The sequence below is a fragment of the Serinus canaria genome, chromosome 1, assembly GCF_022539315.1.
Source record: "Serinus canaria isolate serCan28SL12 chromosome 1, serCan2020, whole genome shotgun sequence".
Classification (NCBI taxonomy): Eukaryota; Metazoa; Chordata; class Aves; order Passeriformes; family Fringillidae; genus Serinus; species Serinus canaria.
The window spans coordinates 33,640,022-33,658,276 of record NC_066313.1 but is presented as its reverse complement, the minus strand read 5'-3'; the positions used below and the strand labels follow the sequence as shown (position 1 = coordinate 33,658,276).

Genomic DNA, 18,255 nt, shown 5'->3' with positions numbered 1-18,255 from the left:
CGCGGCCGGGCAGCCCCGCTCCCACCGCCGGCTGCCGGCCCGGGCGTGCCGCTGTCCCCGGCGGGGGCGGGCCCGGCCCGGCTCCCCCTCCCCGCCGCCTCCGGCTGAGCCTTAACAGGTAACGGAGGAGGGGCGGCCGCCGCGGGGCTGCGGCGGGATCTCCTTCCCGGTTTTCCTTTCGCTTCGGCGGGTGCGCCGCGCCGGGCTCACCTGGGCAGGGCACGCCTGGGCCGGGCCGGGCCGCGCCCGCCCAGCCCCGCCGGGCTCCCTGTGGCAGGAGCAGCGCGGCCATGGTGCCGGTGTGCGGCGGGGTCTGCGCCCGCCGCCTGCTGCGGATGGTGGGGGCCGGCCGGGGGCCGCTCCTGCTCGCCCTCACCCGGGCCCGCAGCAGCCAGGCAGGGTGCACCGCCCCGGCCGGCCCCGGCCGCGCCCCTGTCATCAAGAAGCGAGGCTACGACATCACCAGGAACCCCCACCTCAACAAGGTGGGTGCCTTGGGCGGGGGTGATGCCGGGGCGGGCGCGGCCGGGCCTCGGCGAGGGCTGCGGACATGGGGAAGGCCCCGGATCGCAGGTGTCTCAGTCGGTGGGGGCTGGCAGCGTCACCCGTGACCGTCCCCAGGGAGTGGGGACAGTCCCAAAGGGTGAAATGCTGCGGAGGGAGAGCGGCCCTGAACGGAGCGCAGGATGTGTGATGGGTGCCCCGCTGCTGGCTCGGTGCTGCGGCCTCCCGTGGAGTCGGGCACCTGCCTCCCCTCCGACCGCTGTCCTGCTGCCGCAGCGGCTCCCACAGAGCCAGAAGTGCCCTTGCCTGGGAACTGAAGCTGTTTGCCTGAAAGAACAAACAATTGGGATGGAGAAAATACAAATGCAACTTCGCTTTGAAGTCCAATACCAAAGTCTGGGTTGTTTTTATGTATATATATAGATATACATGTGTGTGTGTATTGTTTTACACATGTAGCTGTGAACCAGGTCATTTACACCTTCCTGATGAAACAAGCATGTGTGGCTGTTCTTGTTTTCACTCTTCCTTTCATAGCATATCCATAGCTGTGTGTGCTCCACCACCAAAGCAACATCTCGCCAGGCTGAAGATGTGTTTATCCTCAATACTGTGGAAACATTAACAATGCAGTTATAATAAGAAGAATAAAAAAATGCTTTTGGAGAAATTTTTAGCAGAGTCTACAGAGCATGTGAAGTGAGATCCCATAACTTAACTCTACACTGCTTTTCATAATTTGAAGGGAAAAAAATAATCTGGGTGCCAATATTGGGATCAAATATGTCAGACTCAAAAATGTTAGGTTCTACTTTCTTGTGTTAATATTAGTAGAAGTAATTCCAAGTGCATTTTTTACCTAATATGAGCAGGTATATTAATATTAATTACTAATATTAAACATGGTATTGAAATTGATTGATTCTTTGATTGATTGGGCTGTGACTATTTGGCATATGCTTGGTACACAGTTATCCAGTCCATGAGCCTCCTATGTTGTCTTCCAGACTGGAGACCCTTTGGATGACCACTTTTGCTTTGTGTAGGATGCTGTACATTGAGCTGCATCTTCTGGTGCCATTTCAGCATCCACAGAGATGAATCCCAAAGGACCAAGGCATGTGATGACACTGGATATTACTCAATATGCAACAACTTTGTAGGCAGTCTGGTTTGAATCGTTACACACAGTGCCTGTGTGTAAAGCTGAAGAGAGAAAGGGACTGCCAACTAGGTCAAACAGTAATTTGTCAGCATTAAGAGGTTTTGATGGGTGCTTCATGGTAGTTAGAAAGAGTGGCATAGCTAATGTTTCTTGTTTTCTTGCATATATGGATTTGAAGTGAAAAATTAATACTTTGATCTTTCCTCTATGTAATGCAATAATAACCCGCAAACAGTTGAATCTGGCTGATGCAAGAGTAGATTTTTAATGTCCTGTTTTATAATTTTCAGAACGGAGGCTTTTCTTGAGTGTTCTCCCTCCTCCCAGGGAAATAAAGTATTATTCTTGACATTGAAATGGAATTTTTTGTCCATGCGGAGAGAAGGGTGGACAACTGTTCCTGTTAGAGGAAAAATGTACTGCAGTGTGCGATGTTTAATTGGCCATGAGAAGTCTTCCAGCTGGTCTCCAGCCTGTGTGTTTGCTGTTTGTTACGTTTCTTAGTCAGTGCAGACCTTACAGTCACTGAGATAAATAATCTACAGAGCATCCAAGTGAAGACAGAGATGGCTTACATCTGTGGTAAGAGATAAGAACTGCCTGCGTATGCACCAAGGTAACCCATCATTACTAAACATTCAAGACCTCTTTCCAGACTTTTCTAAACAAGCCTCCATTTTCTTGTGGCTCTTAGCAGTTCATTGTAGCCTCTGAAGAATTACCTGTGTTCAGCTGAAATGGTGTTTTTCAGGCAGTTCATGTCTTGTCAGCATGGGATTGGTGGCCCTTTGGTCTGCTGTGCTGCAGCAGTGTAAATCAGAATTAGAGATCCCTAAGTTAGGTAGGTTTCCAGCTGTTGTACTCTCCTCACATTGCAGTGCTCTATATCCCATTGGTAACTAAATGCAGACATGGGGTTATTGCTGTTTTTCTGCAGTGGATCTCTCTTTAATATAAATTTTCAACTGATTGCAAGCAGCTCTGCAAGGAATAGTCCTTACATCTCTTCAAGAACCTCTGAAAAAAAATGTACAGAAGTGAGACTTTCTGCAGCAAGTGTTTCACTGCTTTCTTCAATACCATGGGTGTTTTATAGCTTTTGGATTGAAGTTTAAGCTGTCAGTCTGAAGCTGTCAAGTATGTGGTATTTATTCAATGAAGAACACTGTCCCTTCAGCAGAATTGCAGACAGATTTACAGTCTGAGGTTATTGATCCAAGTTTTTGCTTGCTTACTAGGCTGAAGGTGCTTTGAAGAGGAAGCAGACTCAAAATCCACTGCTGGCAGGTCCTCTTTAATATCCTAAATATTAGTAAAAGTGATAGCAGGCTGTCCTTTGAGAAGTTCCCCTAGTTTCCGGAGCTGCCTGAGAAGAAGAAGAAAAATAAACCCAAAAACTAGTTATGGATTTAATAAATTTGCAGTTGTTTCTTCCCTTTGGTCTTTGTTTACCATGTACTACATTTCTTACTACTGTGGTATTCAAATACTGTTCTTCCTTGTGTTGTGAAGTGTGACAGTCCATGTTTAATCCAAGGACAAGACTTGGGAAACATCAGCATTCTTGTGAGAGGTACTTGCAGCTTTAAAAAGCAATAGCACTTGTTGTTATTTGTCTGAGGAGTCTCAGAAATAACAAGAGGGTGAAGAAGAAATTGTCACATGTTTTTATGAAGTGCCTCATGAAGAAGTTCTTTTCCAGATCTTGACCACAAAACTGGAAAACCTAGAAATGTTAACAATGTCAGATAACCACAGAGCACTGGTAAGAGTGTTCTGTGGTGATCCAACGAAAACTGGACTTGCTGAGAAATAAGTCTGTTCTACTGTGGGGCCTCAGCCTTGTGAAAAGCTGATTCAGTGCTCAGACCCTGGGAGGAAAGATGGGGCTTCCCTTACCCACTACCTTGTTAATCAAAGCTGCCGTGTGTTTGATGTGGTCAAGTCCATGTCCTGTTTTCTCTGCTGAACTGACACTGCTGTCAGTTCTTAAGATTTGTGCAGTTCTGTTCATCTCAGATGTGCCTTCTATGATTCCCAGTTTTTCCAGGGACTCTTGTCAAATTCGTATGCCATTTCTGTATTTGAACAAACACAGGCTGAGCTGGACAATTTCCACTTTCACCACACCTGCAGGGACTCAAAAATCTTGTCGTGTCCAAAATTCACTGTAACTTTGTCCATGACATCTGACTGGAAGGTTGATGACACTTCTTGCATTTTTCTGGAAGTTCTAATTTTGAGATAAATCATGCCTGCTTGGAGATCTGCCATCACAAACACATGCAGCACTGGAGGTCACAGTTTGTTTTCAGAGTGGCAGGATATTGCCCTACTTGAAGGGTTAAGATAATCCATTGAACTTTCCTGCAAGTGCAGTGCAGGGATCTGACTTTGCGGTCTCTGAGTACATCTGGATAATACTCTCTGCTCCTGCGATGTGCATGCATGTTCTCCATTGTTTTTCATGGAATGTCATGATTAATTACACACAAAAAAAATCCCCAACAAAACAAAATTACCAGTCTGGATCTGTAAGAATCAAACCTTAAAGAACTGCTGTAGGTTTCTGCAGCATTTTTGAATGTACTGCTGTATACATGATTAAAATGCAGAAAGGTTGTTTGTCCTTCAGCTTTGCAGGGGTTGGAACTGAGCTAACTGAGGGTTCTTTGAACAGTATCAGTAATTTGCCACTGCAGCTGAGAAACAAATCGTGTGATCTTGCACACGGCTGCACTTGGCAGCTGTGGTTAAAGAGAGCTAAAATTAGGTGGATTTGTAAAATGCTTTGATTAAAAAAAATAGTACTGAGCAAAAGAGCAGTGCGTCTGAAATTAGTTGGCAAGATCAAATCATGGCAGAATTGTGTTTTCAAAGTAGTGAATCTCTCTAAATCCACAGGATTGAGTTCTTACAACTGGAGTTTCTCTTGCAGCTGGAGTTTTCAGTTGGCTAGCTTTAGGTCTGGATAGACACATAGCAACTGAGTGATGCATGGGGCTTTAAGTGTGTGCATTCCAGCGTTTGTTAACTTGTCATCTGTTCGTGTTTTGCAAAGGAAGAGTATGAGGTAGGCAGAGTTTAGAGGTTCCCCTCATATTTTTTCAGGAGCACGAAACTATTTGAGCAAGGTTTGGGGGACAAATTTTAGATTGGACAAGTTAATTTAGGGGGGAAGAAATCCACTGAGGGTTACTAAATACATTAAAAAACCACCTGGCTTAGAAAGTCCCCAAGCTGAAAATGATGAAAAGATGGGAGAGTGCCGTGGAAGAGTATCCTATTAATCTGTGTTATTTACCCTTCTTAAGGCTTGGGGTTGCTGCAGGAGGCTTCTCATGAACCGACCTGATGGTACTCTTGAGTTTCTAAGGATATCAAACAAGACACTTACGTAGCCAAGCCTTGCAACTTTAGACCCAAGTAAAACTATAGCTGAGAGATGACTTTTTATCAAATCAGGTTCTAAATACTCTAGAGTAGAAATGTGAGTGAGCTAGAGCACTGTGGATTGTGATGAGCCTTTGATGGTGCCTGGAGCACCATCAAAGGCTCTTTACATCTTTGTGCTTCATTACATCTTTGTGCTTCATTGTGCACCTTGTCTTGAAGGTGCGTGCCTTGGCACGCACCTTCAAGCCAAGGTGCGTGTATCCCCATGACTTCAATTTGAAACAAACTCTGCAGAGGTGAGCTTTGGCCAAATATTTTGGCAAATGTGGTGGAGTTCTGGAAATATGATTGCTCAGTTAGATTTATTTTGGCCATCATCCTGGCATGTGAACTTTCATTTTTATTTGTTTGGTGTTAGTGTCAATCATAGATCTTTCTGAAGCTAGACTGTCTTTTGGCAAGGACATTTCCTAATGTTTTGATGCCAGAGAACTTGTTGTTATGGTGTGGTCAGCAGACTGAGCCCAAACTAAATCTGTTGGTGCTTCTGGTATTAGAAGCAGCCTGCAAAAGTCCCTTTACTTCCTCCAGCTTGGATTCCATTTCGTCTTCCTTATCATAGCCAAACCAAGGAGCCATCTGCCTCCCTGTCTGCCTGCATAACCTCTTGCCAACACTGTCACTCTCCCCTTCAAGATGCTGCTGATGCTTTGGGAGAAGCATTCCCACAGAAAAACTTGGAAGTGCATAGGATATCTGTTGCTATGAGGGTCAGAGGGGTGCTGATGTAGACCCTGCCTCTATGCTGTACTAATCCGCTAATATGTTGGTTCTTGTTTTCCCTTCAGCCCATATAAATGAGATTCAGAGGTCTTGGAATTGGTTGGGCAGATTTTATAAGTGCTGACTTTATGCTTGCACTCAGTATAAGATTTTAATAAAAATAAATTGGTTTTGGAACAAAACACTTCTTTCTATTTTCTGAAAATGTTGTAAAAATACCTTTAAAACTGCCTTCAAGTTGAGGAAATTCATCAGTTTGGCAGCTGTTATGTTGCTTTCTTTTTATCATGCCCTTTCTTTTGGAGAAGCCTTAATCTTTACATCAGGCATGTTTTGGTAAGGCAGAGCCAAGAATGAATGTAGCTCTGGTTTCATAGGATGGACTAAGCTTTTCTGGCACTTGCATAGAATTTGCACTTAAGTAACACAAACTCTTTGGTGAAGAATATGAAAATTGATATTGTTGCACTTAGAATGGATTTAGTGCTGAATATTGCAGCTTGTTCACGTTTCTATTCCTTCCATAGAAAGGAATATGGGGTAAGCTACTAGTTGATTACTTTGGAACCAGTGTAGATGTTGTCAGGAAGACTGATCATATTATGTGTGGGGTGAACAGTCTGTGCTCCACTGACCTCAGCATGCTCCAAGCCTTGCCCCTCATAAGTAGCATGACATACAATGTCACTGATGTTAGAGACTGTGCTGCTCACTCTGTAAAAAACTTTTTCCTGATATCCAACTCCTATTTCCCTTGATGCAGTTTGAGGCTGTGTCCTCTGGTTCTGTCAGCTGCTGCCTGGAGTAAGAGACCAATGCCCACCTGGCTACAGCCACCTTTCAGGGTGTTGTAGAGAGTGATAAGGTCACCCTGAGTCTCCTTTTCTCCAGGCTAAACACCCCCAGCTCCCTCAGCCGTTCCTCACAGGGCTTGTGTTCCAAGCCCCTCTCCAGCCTCGTTGCCTCCTCTGGACGTGCTCGAGTGTCTCAATGTCCTTCCCAAACTGAGGGGCCAGAACAGCTCTCAAGGTGTGGCCTCACCAGTGCCAGGTACAGGGGAAGGATGACATCCCTGGGCCTGCTGGCCACACTGTTCCTGACACAGGTCAGGATACCACTGGTCTGTATGGCCACCAGGGCACTGCTGGGTCATGTTCAGCTGGCTGTCAACCAGTATCCCCAGGTCCCTTTCTGCCTGGGCACTGTCCAGCCACACTGTCCCCAGCCTGTAAGGTTGCAGGGGTTATTGTGGCCAAAATGCAGGACCCGGCACTTGGATTTATTTAACTTCATCCTATTGGGCTCTGCCCATCCATGCAACCATTCCAGGTCTCTCTGCAAAGCCCTCCTACCTTCCAGCAGATCAACAGACGCTCCCAGTTGAGTGTACTCTGCAAATTTACTAGTGAAAGACTCAATCCCCTCATCCATGTCATCAATAAAGATGTTGAACAGAACTTGTCCCCAGCACAGACCCCTGAGGACACCACTGCTGACTGGCCCCAGCTGGATGCAGCACTGTTCACCACCACTCTCTGGGCCTGGCCATCCAGCCAGTTCTGAACCCAGCAAAGAGTGCTCCTGCCCAAGCTGTGGGCTGCAGCTTTTCCAGGAGTGTGCTGTGGGAAACACTGGCAAAGGCTGTGCTGAAGTCCAGGTACACAACATCCACAGCCTTTCCCACATTCACCAGGCAGGTCACCTGGTCATACAAGGAGACCAGGTTGATCAAACACGAGCTACCCCTCCTAAACCCCTGCTGGGTGGCTCTGATACCCTGGCCATCCTGTAAGTGCTGTGTGATGACACTCAACATAAACTGTTCCATCACCTGACCGGGTACTGAGGTCAAGCTAACTGGCCTATAGTTACCAGGATCCTCCTTCCCATTCTTTTTGTGAATGGGGGTCATATTGGCCAGCATCCAGTCATTTGGAACCTCACCACTGAGCCAGGACTGTTGGTAAATGATGGAGAGTGGCTTCACAAGCTCATCTGCCAGCTCTCTCATCACCCTAGGATGGATCCTATCTGGGCCCATAGATTTATGAACATCCAAGTGGTTCAGCAGTTCTTTAACTGCCTCCTCCTGGATAACAGGGGGACCATTCTGCTCCCTGACACCATCTACCAACCCAGGAGGATAGATGTCCTGAGGGCAAGCCATCTTCCCACTATAGACTGAGGCAAAGAAGGCATTAAGCACTTCTGCCTTCTCTTCATCTGCAGTTGCTAAGTTCCCTCCCTCATCCAATAGAGAACAAAGGTTGGTCTTACCCTTCCTTTTGCTATTAATGTATTTGTAAAAACATTTTTTATTTTCCTTTATAAAAGTTGCCAAATTTAGTTTGAACTAAGCTTTGGCCTCCCTAATTTTTTCCTACATGCCCTAGCAACCCCCTTAAATACTTCCTGAGAGAACTGACCCTCCTTCCAAAGATGATGCATCATCTTTTTATTCCTAAGTTCTTTCAAAACCTCCTTGCCCATCCAGGCTGGACATTTGCCTCATCAACTTTTCTTTAGGCACACAGGCACACAGTCTATTCCTGTGCCCTCAAGATCTCTGTTTTGAATCACACCCACCTTTCCTGGACTCCTTTGTTTTTAAGGGCTTCTTCTCAAGGAACTCTCTGAATAAGTCTCCTAAATAGGCCAAAGTCTGCCCTCTGGAAGTCCAGTGTAAAAGTCTGATTGATGTTCCTCCTGATTTCACCAAATATTCAGAACTCTATAATTTCATGATCACTGTGCCCCAAGTAGCCTCCAACCACTACATCTCCCACCAGTCCATCTCTACTTGCAAACAGCAGGTCTAACATAGTCCCTCACCAGCTGCGACAAAATGTTGTCCTCCACACACTAAAAACTTCCTAGACTGCCTCTTTTTTTACTATATTAAGTTCTGCTGATTAAGAGAATGTAAATTGAATTCCTCTTTGCTTCTGCACAAGCCACCTCCAGAAGAACACTTGGTGCTGTCACTGACCTTCATTCAGAGATGAGAAAGGAAAGGTATTCTTTAATGAATAACTGTGGTCTCTTGATACCCCTTGCTGAAGGTGGGACAGTTACAATTGTTTTATAGTATTTATGCCCCTCCAGGGCTTTGGGATAGTTTTCTTTTCTGACTTGCTATAAATGATGCTGATCTACCTTCCTGCTCTGCCTCACTTGCCTGGCTGATGGGACATCCCTTTTGGCAGCTCTCCTGTGCTTCAGGTGTTTTACTCATTCTGCACTTCAAAGAGAGCCTCTGCCACCACACACCCCCATGCAGGCAGGACTCTGGCATTTCTAGCACTGAGTCCCTGGCAGAGGTTGGGCCTCAAGTTTGATAGGAAAGCTGCCAGTGCCCATGGCTGCTGTAGCTGAAAGTTGGATGCTGCCCTGCATAGGAGGAGCCTTGCCTCTAACCTCTCTCTTAATTAAATGACATGCAGTTCTATAGATAGTCTTATTTTGCTGGGGGTTTTTTTAGGTTTTTTTGTTGGTTTGGGTTTTGCTTTGTCTCTTTCTTTTCCTCTGTTACTTATTTTTTTATCTTTTTCTCACTGAAATACAGACCTGCTACCAAACCTTGAATAGCCTATTGTAACACTCACCCAGATAAATTCTTTTGGGACAGACATAGCTTCAGAGCTGTTGTAAGCGGGTCAGGCAGGCCTTGGTGCTTGGGGGAGAATAAACACTGCTGAAATTCCCTCTCTTTCAATAGAAGGCTTAGCACAACAGCAAACTTGACTACTTTGAGTTTAGAATGTGCTCTAATGGAGATGATGAGCATGTCTTTGATTTTTTAACCTCCTCTTTGAGGCCCAGAGGTGATGCTATCTGTCTCTCCAGACAATGTGACATTTTGATAAATGACTTCTGTATTGTCAGCCTAATACAATATCATTCTTCTAAAAATGTTTTAAATGGCAAAGCTTTTTATAGTTCTGCAGCTGCCAAACACGAAACTAAGACAGGGTAACTGAGCAGACTATGGTTCTGACAAAGAAAATAAGGCCAATGCAAAAGTTTTCTGCATATCAACATTTTCTACTTAGCACCTCTCTGTTGCACACCTTTTTCAACATGTGGACCCATAGAACTGAAAGAGATTTTCAGTACCTTTCTCTATTGTATATATATTAAAAAAATAGCTCCAAACCTTAGAGAATTCTATTCTGCATGTCTAGCTTAAAAAATTGTAAGTCTATTTTATAATAGGTCCATATGGATTAGCTGTGTTCAGCCTCAAAAAGCATGTAGTTGATACTTCAATGTGTTTCTAAATATTGGAAAAAATAGGTTACTTCAAAAACAACAGTGCTGTTTTCTCCTGGACAAGATGTCTTGAATGTTTTCTCTTTGGCTGGGCCAATGGATTTGTCACTTTGCCTAGTGGTTAAATTCATTATGGAAACTATTAAATGCTGTCTAATCTTCATTTGAATGGCTTGATGCAAAACCTGCAGGTGATTTCAACTATGATTATTTGCACTATTTGGGATTATTATAAATGAAAGAATGCATTAAACTGCAAAATCTTGTTATTTTTTGAAGTGTCCAGATTATTAAGAGTTTCTGTTGTCAAGATGGTCTAAGCCAGTAAGCAGGGCAGAGGCTGGAGCAAGAGATAATCTGTTTTATTGTGCCTAATGATTTAGAGGTGAGGGAAAAGGGGAGAAGTAAGTCCAGGGATTTTCATGTTCATTACCCTTCTTCTAGCAACTAGTCTTTCGTATCCCCAGTCCAATAAACAAGGAAAGAAAAATCCAAAGAAAAAACCTCAAACAACCATCCCACCACCCAAGCCAAAAAACTTCTCCCTTTTAGCCATTTCTTACCTCACAGGCAATTTGATGTCTTTATGTTGTCACTTGTGTCTGTAGCTAATTTCTGTGATAAAACAGCTGCCTCTGTAAATCAGGTTCCTTGATCACAATTATTGGAGGGTCAAGTCCCTTCTTTCCCCCAGTACTATATGAAGGCTTCTAGATCTAGCCGTTAAATGAGAAAAGTAACAAAAATTATTTGCTGAAATCTGACTACCGGGGAAGAAAAAAAATCTAAAAATTGTATCTCCCATTGTTCTGGATTTTATTTTCCTAGGACAAAACCTCTTTAAGATCTAAAAAAAAAAAAAAAAACAAAAAACAAACTGCTGCAAGAGAAAGTAATTTGCAATAGTGGAGTGTGCATAAAGTCTGAATTCCGGCAGAATTCAGTCTCTTTTAGGGAACTGTATTGTAAAATGGTTGCCAAAGTGTGAAGACATTTGCACTAGAACAACTTAGCAGTTCAGGTGTTTTCTGGGTGAGAGATACACCGTTTGTGGGAGAGGATCCCAAAAAACTTGATGAGGATATTGGGAAGAAGAATTGAAAGCTTCTCTTTTCCCCTGATGCCTGGCAGATACATCATGGCTTGGTGTCTGAAAGCCATGAAAAGCAATGATAGAGGTGACCATTTGCTCCTGGTAGGCAGCATTACAGAAAACTTTCCAAGTGGAATTCACTGCTGGTCTTAATAGAGAGGCTCATTCTGCAGTTTCTGCTACTTTATACTCACTAGTGAATTGGCCTGCCATCGGTGGCTCATGAGTCTGTAAATTATATTCAAACACAGAAATACATGTTCAAAGGTAAAGGTAAAATAAAAGAATTTTTTCTGTCTCAAGTTGTAAGGATTTTCAGTGGATATACCACTGTGACTTGTTGCTCATTGCACACATGCAGCAGATTCCTCTTAGGTTTGGTAACTTGCCCAGGTTGTGATGTGCAGCAGTATTTATTCGAAGGAGATGTGGAACGTGCCTTTCACTCCATGTGCTGATGCCAGCAGCTTTTCCTGGCTTTTGTCTAGGGGGGAAAAATGCTTGCAACAGCAGAGCCCTGCCTAAACATTGCTCTTTGGTTTCCAAGGGGCAGCATAGTCTTAAGTCATTGGGAGGGTTTCTGTTGACTTCAGTCAGCTTTACATTGAGCCTTTTTTGAATTTAGGAATAAGCAGCTGCACCATTCAAAACACAAGGTCATTTTCATTACAAACTATGAAGGTTAAAGGTAGTAGATTGTCAAATTTCATCATCTTGCTCTGTTAATAAATGGTAATTAAAATGAAAGCATATGTAAAAAATTGTGCTTACTGATTGTTTAAGCCAGAGTCTCAAAGCAAAAATGGAATTTATTAATAATACCAATTTCTACTGATAGATAATCCCATGAAGGCTCCAGCTACTCCCATAGTTGTGTGTCCTAAAAATCAAAAGTGCATGTTAGTGTTCTTAATTTTAGTGTGATTTGCCTAAACTCATTCATCTTCTATAAGAGCTTTGGAGTGACCCACTCAGTGATGCCTTTCCAATGCCAGAAGCTGTCCTCTGGCATGCAAGCAAGAAGAGCTGGACTTCTTCACAAGATCTGCTGGAGGAAAAACGAGGGCACTAAGTGAGATGCCTTGGAGAGCTTGAAGCCGTCCTGCAGAGTTCTTGTAGCTTAATAAAATTTACAAAAGTGCCTTTGAACTGTGACCTTTCAAATGTCCACCAGTCAAGGGTAATGGGGTGGGGTTATGAAAGCAGATGAGTGCATGACTCATGCTTGCTGAAACTGGGCCACTCTTCCTAGGGGCAAGCAATTGTTTTGTATTTAGCATATTAACTGTATTTGAAGTTATAAGATAACAAAGAAATTTCTCATATAAATAGAAAGGAAGTGATGAGAAGGTGCTGGAAAGCAGCAGTGAGACTCTGGCTGCTGCTGTAAAAGGGGTTCAGTGTTGGCCACTTTTAAAAAGCTTATTACATTTTAAAGATAAGCTTTAATAGAATTGGCAGTGACAGTGAAACTGTAACAAGATCTTGTTGTTTTGTACAAGTGCCTTTCAGGTTTCTCTGCAAGGTCGAATGTCCTATTGACAGGCAGCTGGACTGTTTTCCTTGTAGGAATGTTACTGGTATTTGATGGAGTTGCAAAATGAGTTTCCCACTGAAGCCAAATATAAAAGAGTATGAGAGTCCAGCAGTTTCACTTCCTGCAACGCTGGAAACCCCTGTAGCATTTATTAGGATTTCCTGCAGGGAAAGAGGGATATTAATCTTGTTTGACTTACAGAATCATAATATTTGTGCTGCAATTTGTAACACAGAGCAAGAAGTTTTCAATTAGTATTTCCTGAGAAATAGCAAATTCAGTAAAGTAGATGCTTTTAACTTTTCGGGTTTTGTTGGTTTTTTTTCTTTTTTTTTGTCAGAGAATAACTATAACATAACTATAACTATAACATAGCAGAGGATCTGTGGTGAACGTGGCTACAGATCTGCTAGGACACAGTGAGCAGCTGGAACCATTCTCAGGTCTTTCTCAATGTCTGATTGGAACCACCATAATGTACTCTGAACTGCAGCACTCTATCTAGTGTGCAGGTAGGAGGCAGAGACTCCTTTATAAAAGAGTCAGTTCATCACTGGTGTTAATTTTCCTAGTGTTGGAAGTTTTTTCTCAAACTCTGAGCTGACTGCAGCGAACCCTGTTGGGGCCTGAACCAAACTGGCTTGAAGTACTGTGAGTCTCTTTCCTTTCAGATTTGTTGTAATTTTATACTATGGAAAGCACTTTCTGGCTCTTGAAAAGAGGCTTCAGCCTTTACTCTGGGGAAGCACTGCATTTTCCTATCCAGGCAGAAGATTGCTGCTACGAGAGGTGAGGCTGAAGCTTGGGCTGAGGAGCTGCAAGTATGTGAAAGTTTCCAGATCTGTGGGAGGCATGGTTACTAGATCATCTGGACAAACTTTGTGCATTGTAGATATTCCTTATCTCCATTCTGGATGAGATGGGCCATGTATCTGGGGCTTCCAGCATCTCCTTTGCATGTAGTCTGTGCAGATGCAGAGGCTGGTTGTATTTGGGATGCATTGGATTTACTATCCACTTGCAGACTAATTCATCATATGAGACTGAGGCTCTGAGCCAGCTTCTGGGCTTTCAGAAATCACAAGGCAACAGCCAAAATCCTTATATTTTTTCCCCAGTAGAAAATCTAGGTAGAAACAGAGGGAATGCCTTGAGATACCTGTACAGGAGAATACAGCTCAGAGCTCATTCTTTAGGAAGAGCATCTCTATTCATGTTTTTTAATTAACCTGACAAATGAGAGGTGAAAAGAAACTATACTGGAAGTCATAAAGGTACTTGCTTATTGCTCTGAAAATTAAGAGATATCTTAATTGGCTATAATGCATCATTTATGTAGAATTTTCTCCAACTTGAGCATAAAATGGAGTTACAGATTACTTTTTCAGTCCAATGAGACTGTGGTTAGACACATAATCCCCAGCTGTGGCTTCTAGATTTTAGCAATATATAGGAACAATTGAATTTGAACATGAAGACTTGGGAAAAAAAAAAAACATAAAAGAAAAGAAAAAAATGTAACAGAAAGAAAAATTTGTGGCTTATTTCTTATTCCTAATTCTTAAGACTTTCAATGCATATATCATTCACTTTCTGCTTTTCATTAATGAGATTCATTCAGACTACTGGAGCCCTAACACACTGCTGCATTACATCAAGCACTTTTGAACTCTGTCCCATTTCTTATCAGTTATGGAGGACAGTTTCTGAATCACTGATAAGCATTCCAGAAAGGATCATGCAGTCATGGGCATCATGTTGTCATAATTTACATTTGGTTTTGGACTACTTCAGTGGGGAGCTGAATTTAGCTTGCCCAAGGTAATATGGGACATTTGTAGGTGAACATGAGTCTCTCAGAATAAACTTGCGCACCATTCAGCCCGCAAACCTGTTTGTTAAGTTGTCTTTTTGTAGCGTCTATTATCTGTACCAAAAAGAATCTGTTAGAAACACACATGAGGTATCAACTGCTATATCCCATACATGGCATCATATATGTATTGTTGTATAAAATGAAAAACACTTTGTGAAATATTTCCCAAAAGCTGTGCACAAAGGAAGTCAGTGCTAATAGACAGCTGTTACAGGTTATTGTAATTCTGTTTAGCAGAACTCACTTCATTTCTATTTTTATTTAGTCACTTAAAATTTCTGGCTTTATTTCGTAATAGTTCAAAACTTTGAATCAGAGTGTGTATAAGTTACAGATACTTATACCTGTAAACTTGAGGTTATTCCCTTGTCTGCATAATTAAAATAGTAATTCAAAGAGAGAACCAAAATAGACTAAATAATTACACTTCAGCTAGTGGGCCAGAAAGTGGGTTAGTGGGTGTGATGTGTGGTCCTGCTGTGACTGCTGCTCAAGTATCTGAGGAGACAGATGTAACAACCAGTGATTTCTTAGAAATCAAAATATTATTGGCCTGCCTTTCCTCTCATTTTATTTAATAACACTTTCCATCAAATGTCTAGGACTTTATCCAAAGCAGATTGAATTTTATGGGAAGCAAATGAGTATTTACAGCCCTTTGCAGTGAAGTTATAATCTTACTGGCTTTGTATTGTTTAAGGAAGTGCTTTGCTGAACTAGGGCATAGGTTTTTGATTTAGTATCCCACTGCTGTAAGACTCCGGGTGTCTTCTGGCTAACGCCTATCTGAGGAGTGGATTTATAGGAGCACAGCTGGGTTGTAAACAAATGATGATGCACTTTGCTCTGCATTCAGAAGGAGGGGAAGCAAAACTACAAAACAATAATCTGTATTTTTGAGTACCAGGCAGAAGAGAACCAACTGCAAAACTGAAATGAACTTGCAGGATGAGCTTCAGACAGTTTATGATGTCTCCAGTTGGCATTAGCAGTGTTAAATAAATGAGGAGTAAAACACAGTCACTTTGAATGTGTACATCTGCCTTCAGCCAAAGTTACATGGCATTTTTTCACTGAATCACTTTTTTTTTAATTTGAAAAAGGAAGAGCTGAAGTGTAGTGGATGCATGGAAGAAGAAATCCTGAAGTGGTATGACAGACCCTTATATTATAGTGGGTTTAGATCCTGGATTCTCTAATGCTAGTGTAGGAGTTTGACCTGTCATCCCCATGTGCTATGCAGTAACTGAGCAGTAAGAATAAAGTATGATTGGTAAAATAGATACATTAAGGGTGTTTGGAGCCAGGATCTGACTCCATGCCATGGAGAGCAAACCTTTCTAAACCATTCTCCTCAAATAGTCAGACATTAAATTTTGGTTCACTTTGTCTTGGTGTGAAAGAACATACTCTGAGACATTTGCTATCCTGGTTCAGAAATCCTATGTCCCAACTCTCTTGTTCCTGCTTTTGTAAAGCTGGGGAAAGCCAAGCAAAGTGTAGCAGTAAAAAAGATCATAGTGAGAATTGCCTATAAAGTATGATAAAAGGAATAAATCCTTAGTCATAGCAAACTTGGGCTCTCTTCTATATACCAGGCACTTTGCAAGCCAAAAGTCAATATATTTTTTGGAAATAAAACAGATCAACATCTTTGTGTAAATGTTCGGGAATTGATAATACAGATCCTTAGATACAGTTGGTTGCAGTCAGGAAGTGAAATCTTATCTCCTTGATCCACATGGAAAGACTTTTACCAGGTAGTAGGTTCAGGATCATGCACAGATTCTGAGATTTGATGAGAAAATTCAGTTGTAGGAAGATTGGTGAATAATATGAATGTGAATGCCTAGGTCTTGCAAACAATACTCCAAGGCATAGATTTTCAGTAAGGACAAAAATAAACCCAGAATGTTTGCCTCTTGCTGAGTCTTAGCAATGTTGGTCCAACATAAACAAAGCTTAGAAGTTGTTGGCTTTTAGGAAAAACAATTTTTTTTTTTAATGTCTCTGAGTTATTCAGGTAACCTCAGGCTTTGCAGAACCTCTTTATATTGTCTGGAGAGAAAAAGGCTTGTAGAAGCATCCAGTTAGCTTTTATGCAGAAGGTTTGACTGAGGCCAGCATAATGTAATAATAGATTCTGTATATTTGCATGTAATATGAAGTGACTTTAAAATGTGCAACTGCAGGGGAATCTCTTTGCATTTAACATAACTTCTATTCAGCAGTAAGATTGTCATAGATTCAAAATACTCCTAACAGTATAAGATTTGAACAACTTAAATATAGTGTGGATGATTATCAAAGTAGAATTTTACATTAAATTTTTCTGAAACTGTCCTTTTTCCCCCCATAAACAATCCCATGCATGTGCCTAGACCATGGTTTTTGGTAGAATCTGGCCTCTTTATTCTAAGTTCTGATTGACTCCTGCTGTTGTCTGAAATTCTCTTCTGATTGTCATGCAGGCAGAGGCATTGCTGCTGCCATCTGCAGTGCATCAGCATCGACATCACGCTAAAACCACACTGACTCTCAGCATATGGTGAATTTTTAAGAATGTTCAAAGGCATATCCTTATCTTATGTCAAACAGGGAAATTAAGAGACTAAGTGTGTTTTGTCATGTAACCAAATTGGTAGGTGAACATCAGCTTCAGTTTGTGAGTTCTCTGGTCTACAAATGATGTGTTTATCTACTTTGTGTTAATCCATATTTTGTATTTTACTGAAAACATTTCTCTGAAGCAGTAACAGCTTTGAATAACATCTTCTACACATATTTGCAAAAGCTGTCTCTTTTAGAGCTCTTCTTCTCTTAATATTGTGTGTAGATTGTGAATAGAAATGCTTTGAAAATGCAGGCGTGACTTCAAATCTGAAGCTGCATTCTGTGGAGAATCTGTAGCACTTTTGAGAAAAGTGTGAAATGTTTCATGCTATTAATACAACCTTATTTTGAATATGACATGTCAGAAAGCAATTTTAATGTAACTAAGGGGATTTTATCATCAGGAATACGAGATAAGGAGATGAAAAACAAAATCTCTACCCTATGATAAAAGCAAGACCGATTACAAAAGTGACTTGATGTTTTGCCTGTGTCTATACTGTATTTGGGCTAGTTTGGAGGAGCCCAGATCCTGGTTCTGTCTGTCCATTTGTCTTGGTGAGCAGCTTAGCTTCATCTTGCTCATGAAACGGAAACTCTTGTGCAAACCTCTTCAGGAAGAAGTAAATGTGGTCCAATCTGTTGCCATCAGTGACCTGATGGCAACAGATGGATGAGAGAGGGCATATCTGTGATCTGCTGCCCCACAGGAGACAGGCATATGCTTGTGTACTGTAAGGCACAGACTGTACTTGAGACCTTTTCTTAGGTGTAGCAGCCTGATCATCCTGGTAGTGTCTCATGGTGGGTTTTTGAGGGTGAACAAGATGGCCAAGCAGTGAAACAGGCCTTGAGCCTGGCACTTTGAAAGACACAGTAGAAGTTGGTGGTGTTCCTGTTCCTGAAATCTTGTATAACATATATTTGTTTCCAGTTAGATTACATTTCTATATCTTTAAGCAAAAATAATCCTCTCAAAATGACTAAAACAAAATTCTGCTCCTGTACAGGGGGGA

At 42.1% G+C, this 18,255-nt stretch overlaps 1 protein-coding gene across 1 annotated transcript in view; it reads left to right on the top strand.

The window, feature by feature from the left end:
- Positions 1 to 290: 290 nt before the first annotated feature.
- The window catches only part of ME3 (malic enzyme 3), a 117,322-nt gene continuing 99,357 nt past the window's right edge, over positions 291 to 18,255 (top strand). Inside the window, exon 1 of the mRNA XM_050978644.1 lies at positions 291 to 485. Within this exon, the coding sequence (XP_050834601.1) occupies positions 291 to 485 (195 nt within the window). The remainder of the gene's footprint in view (positions 486 to 18,255) is intronic.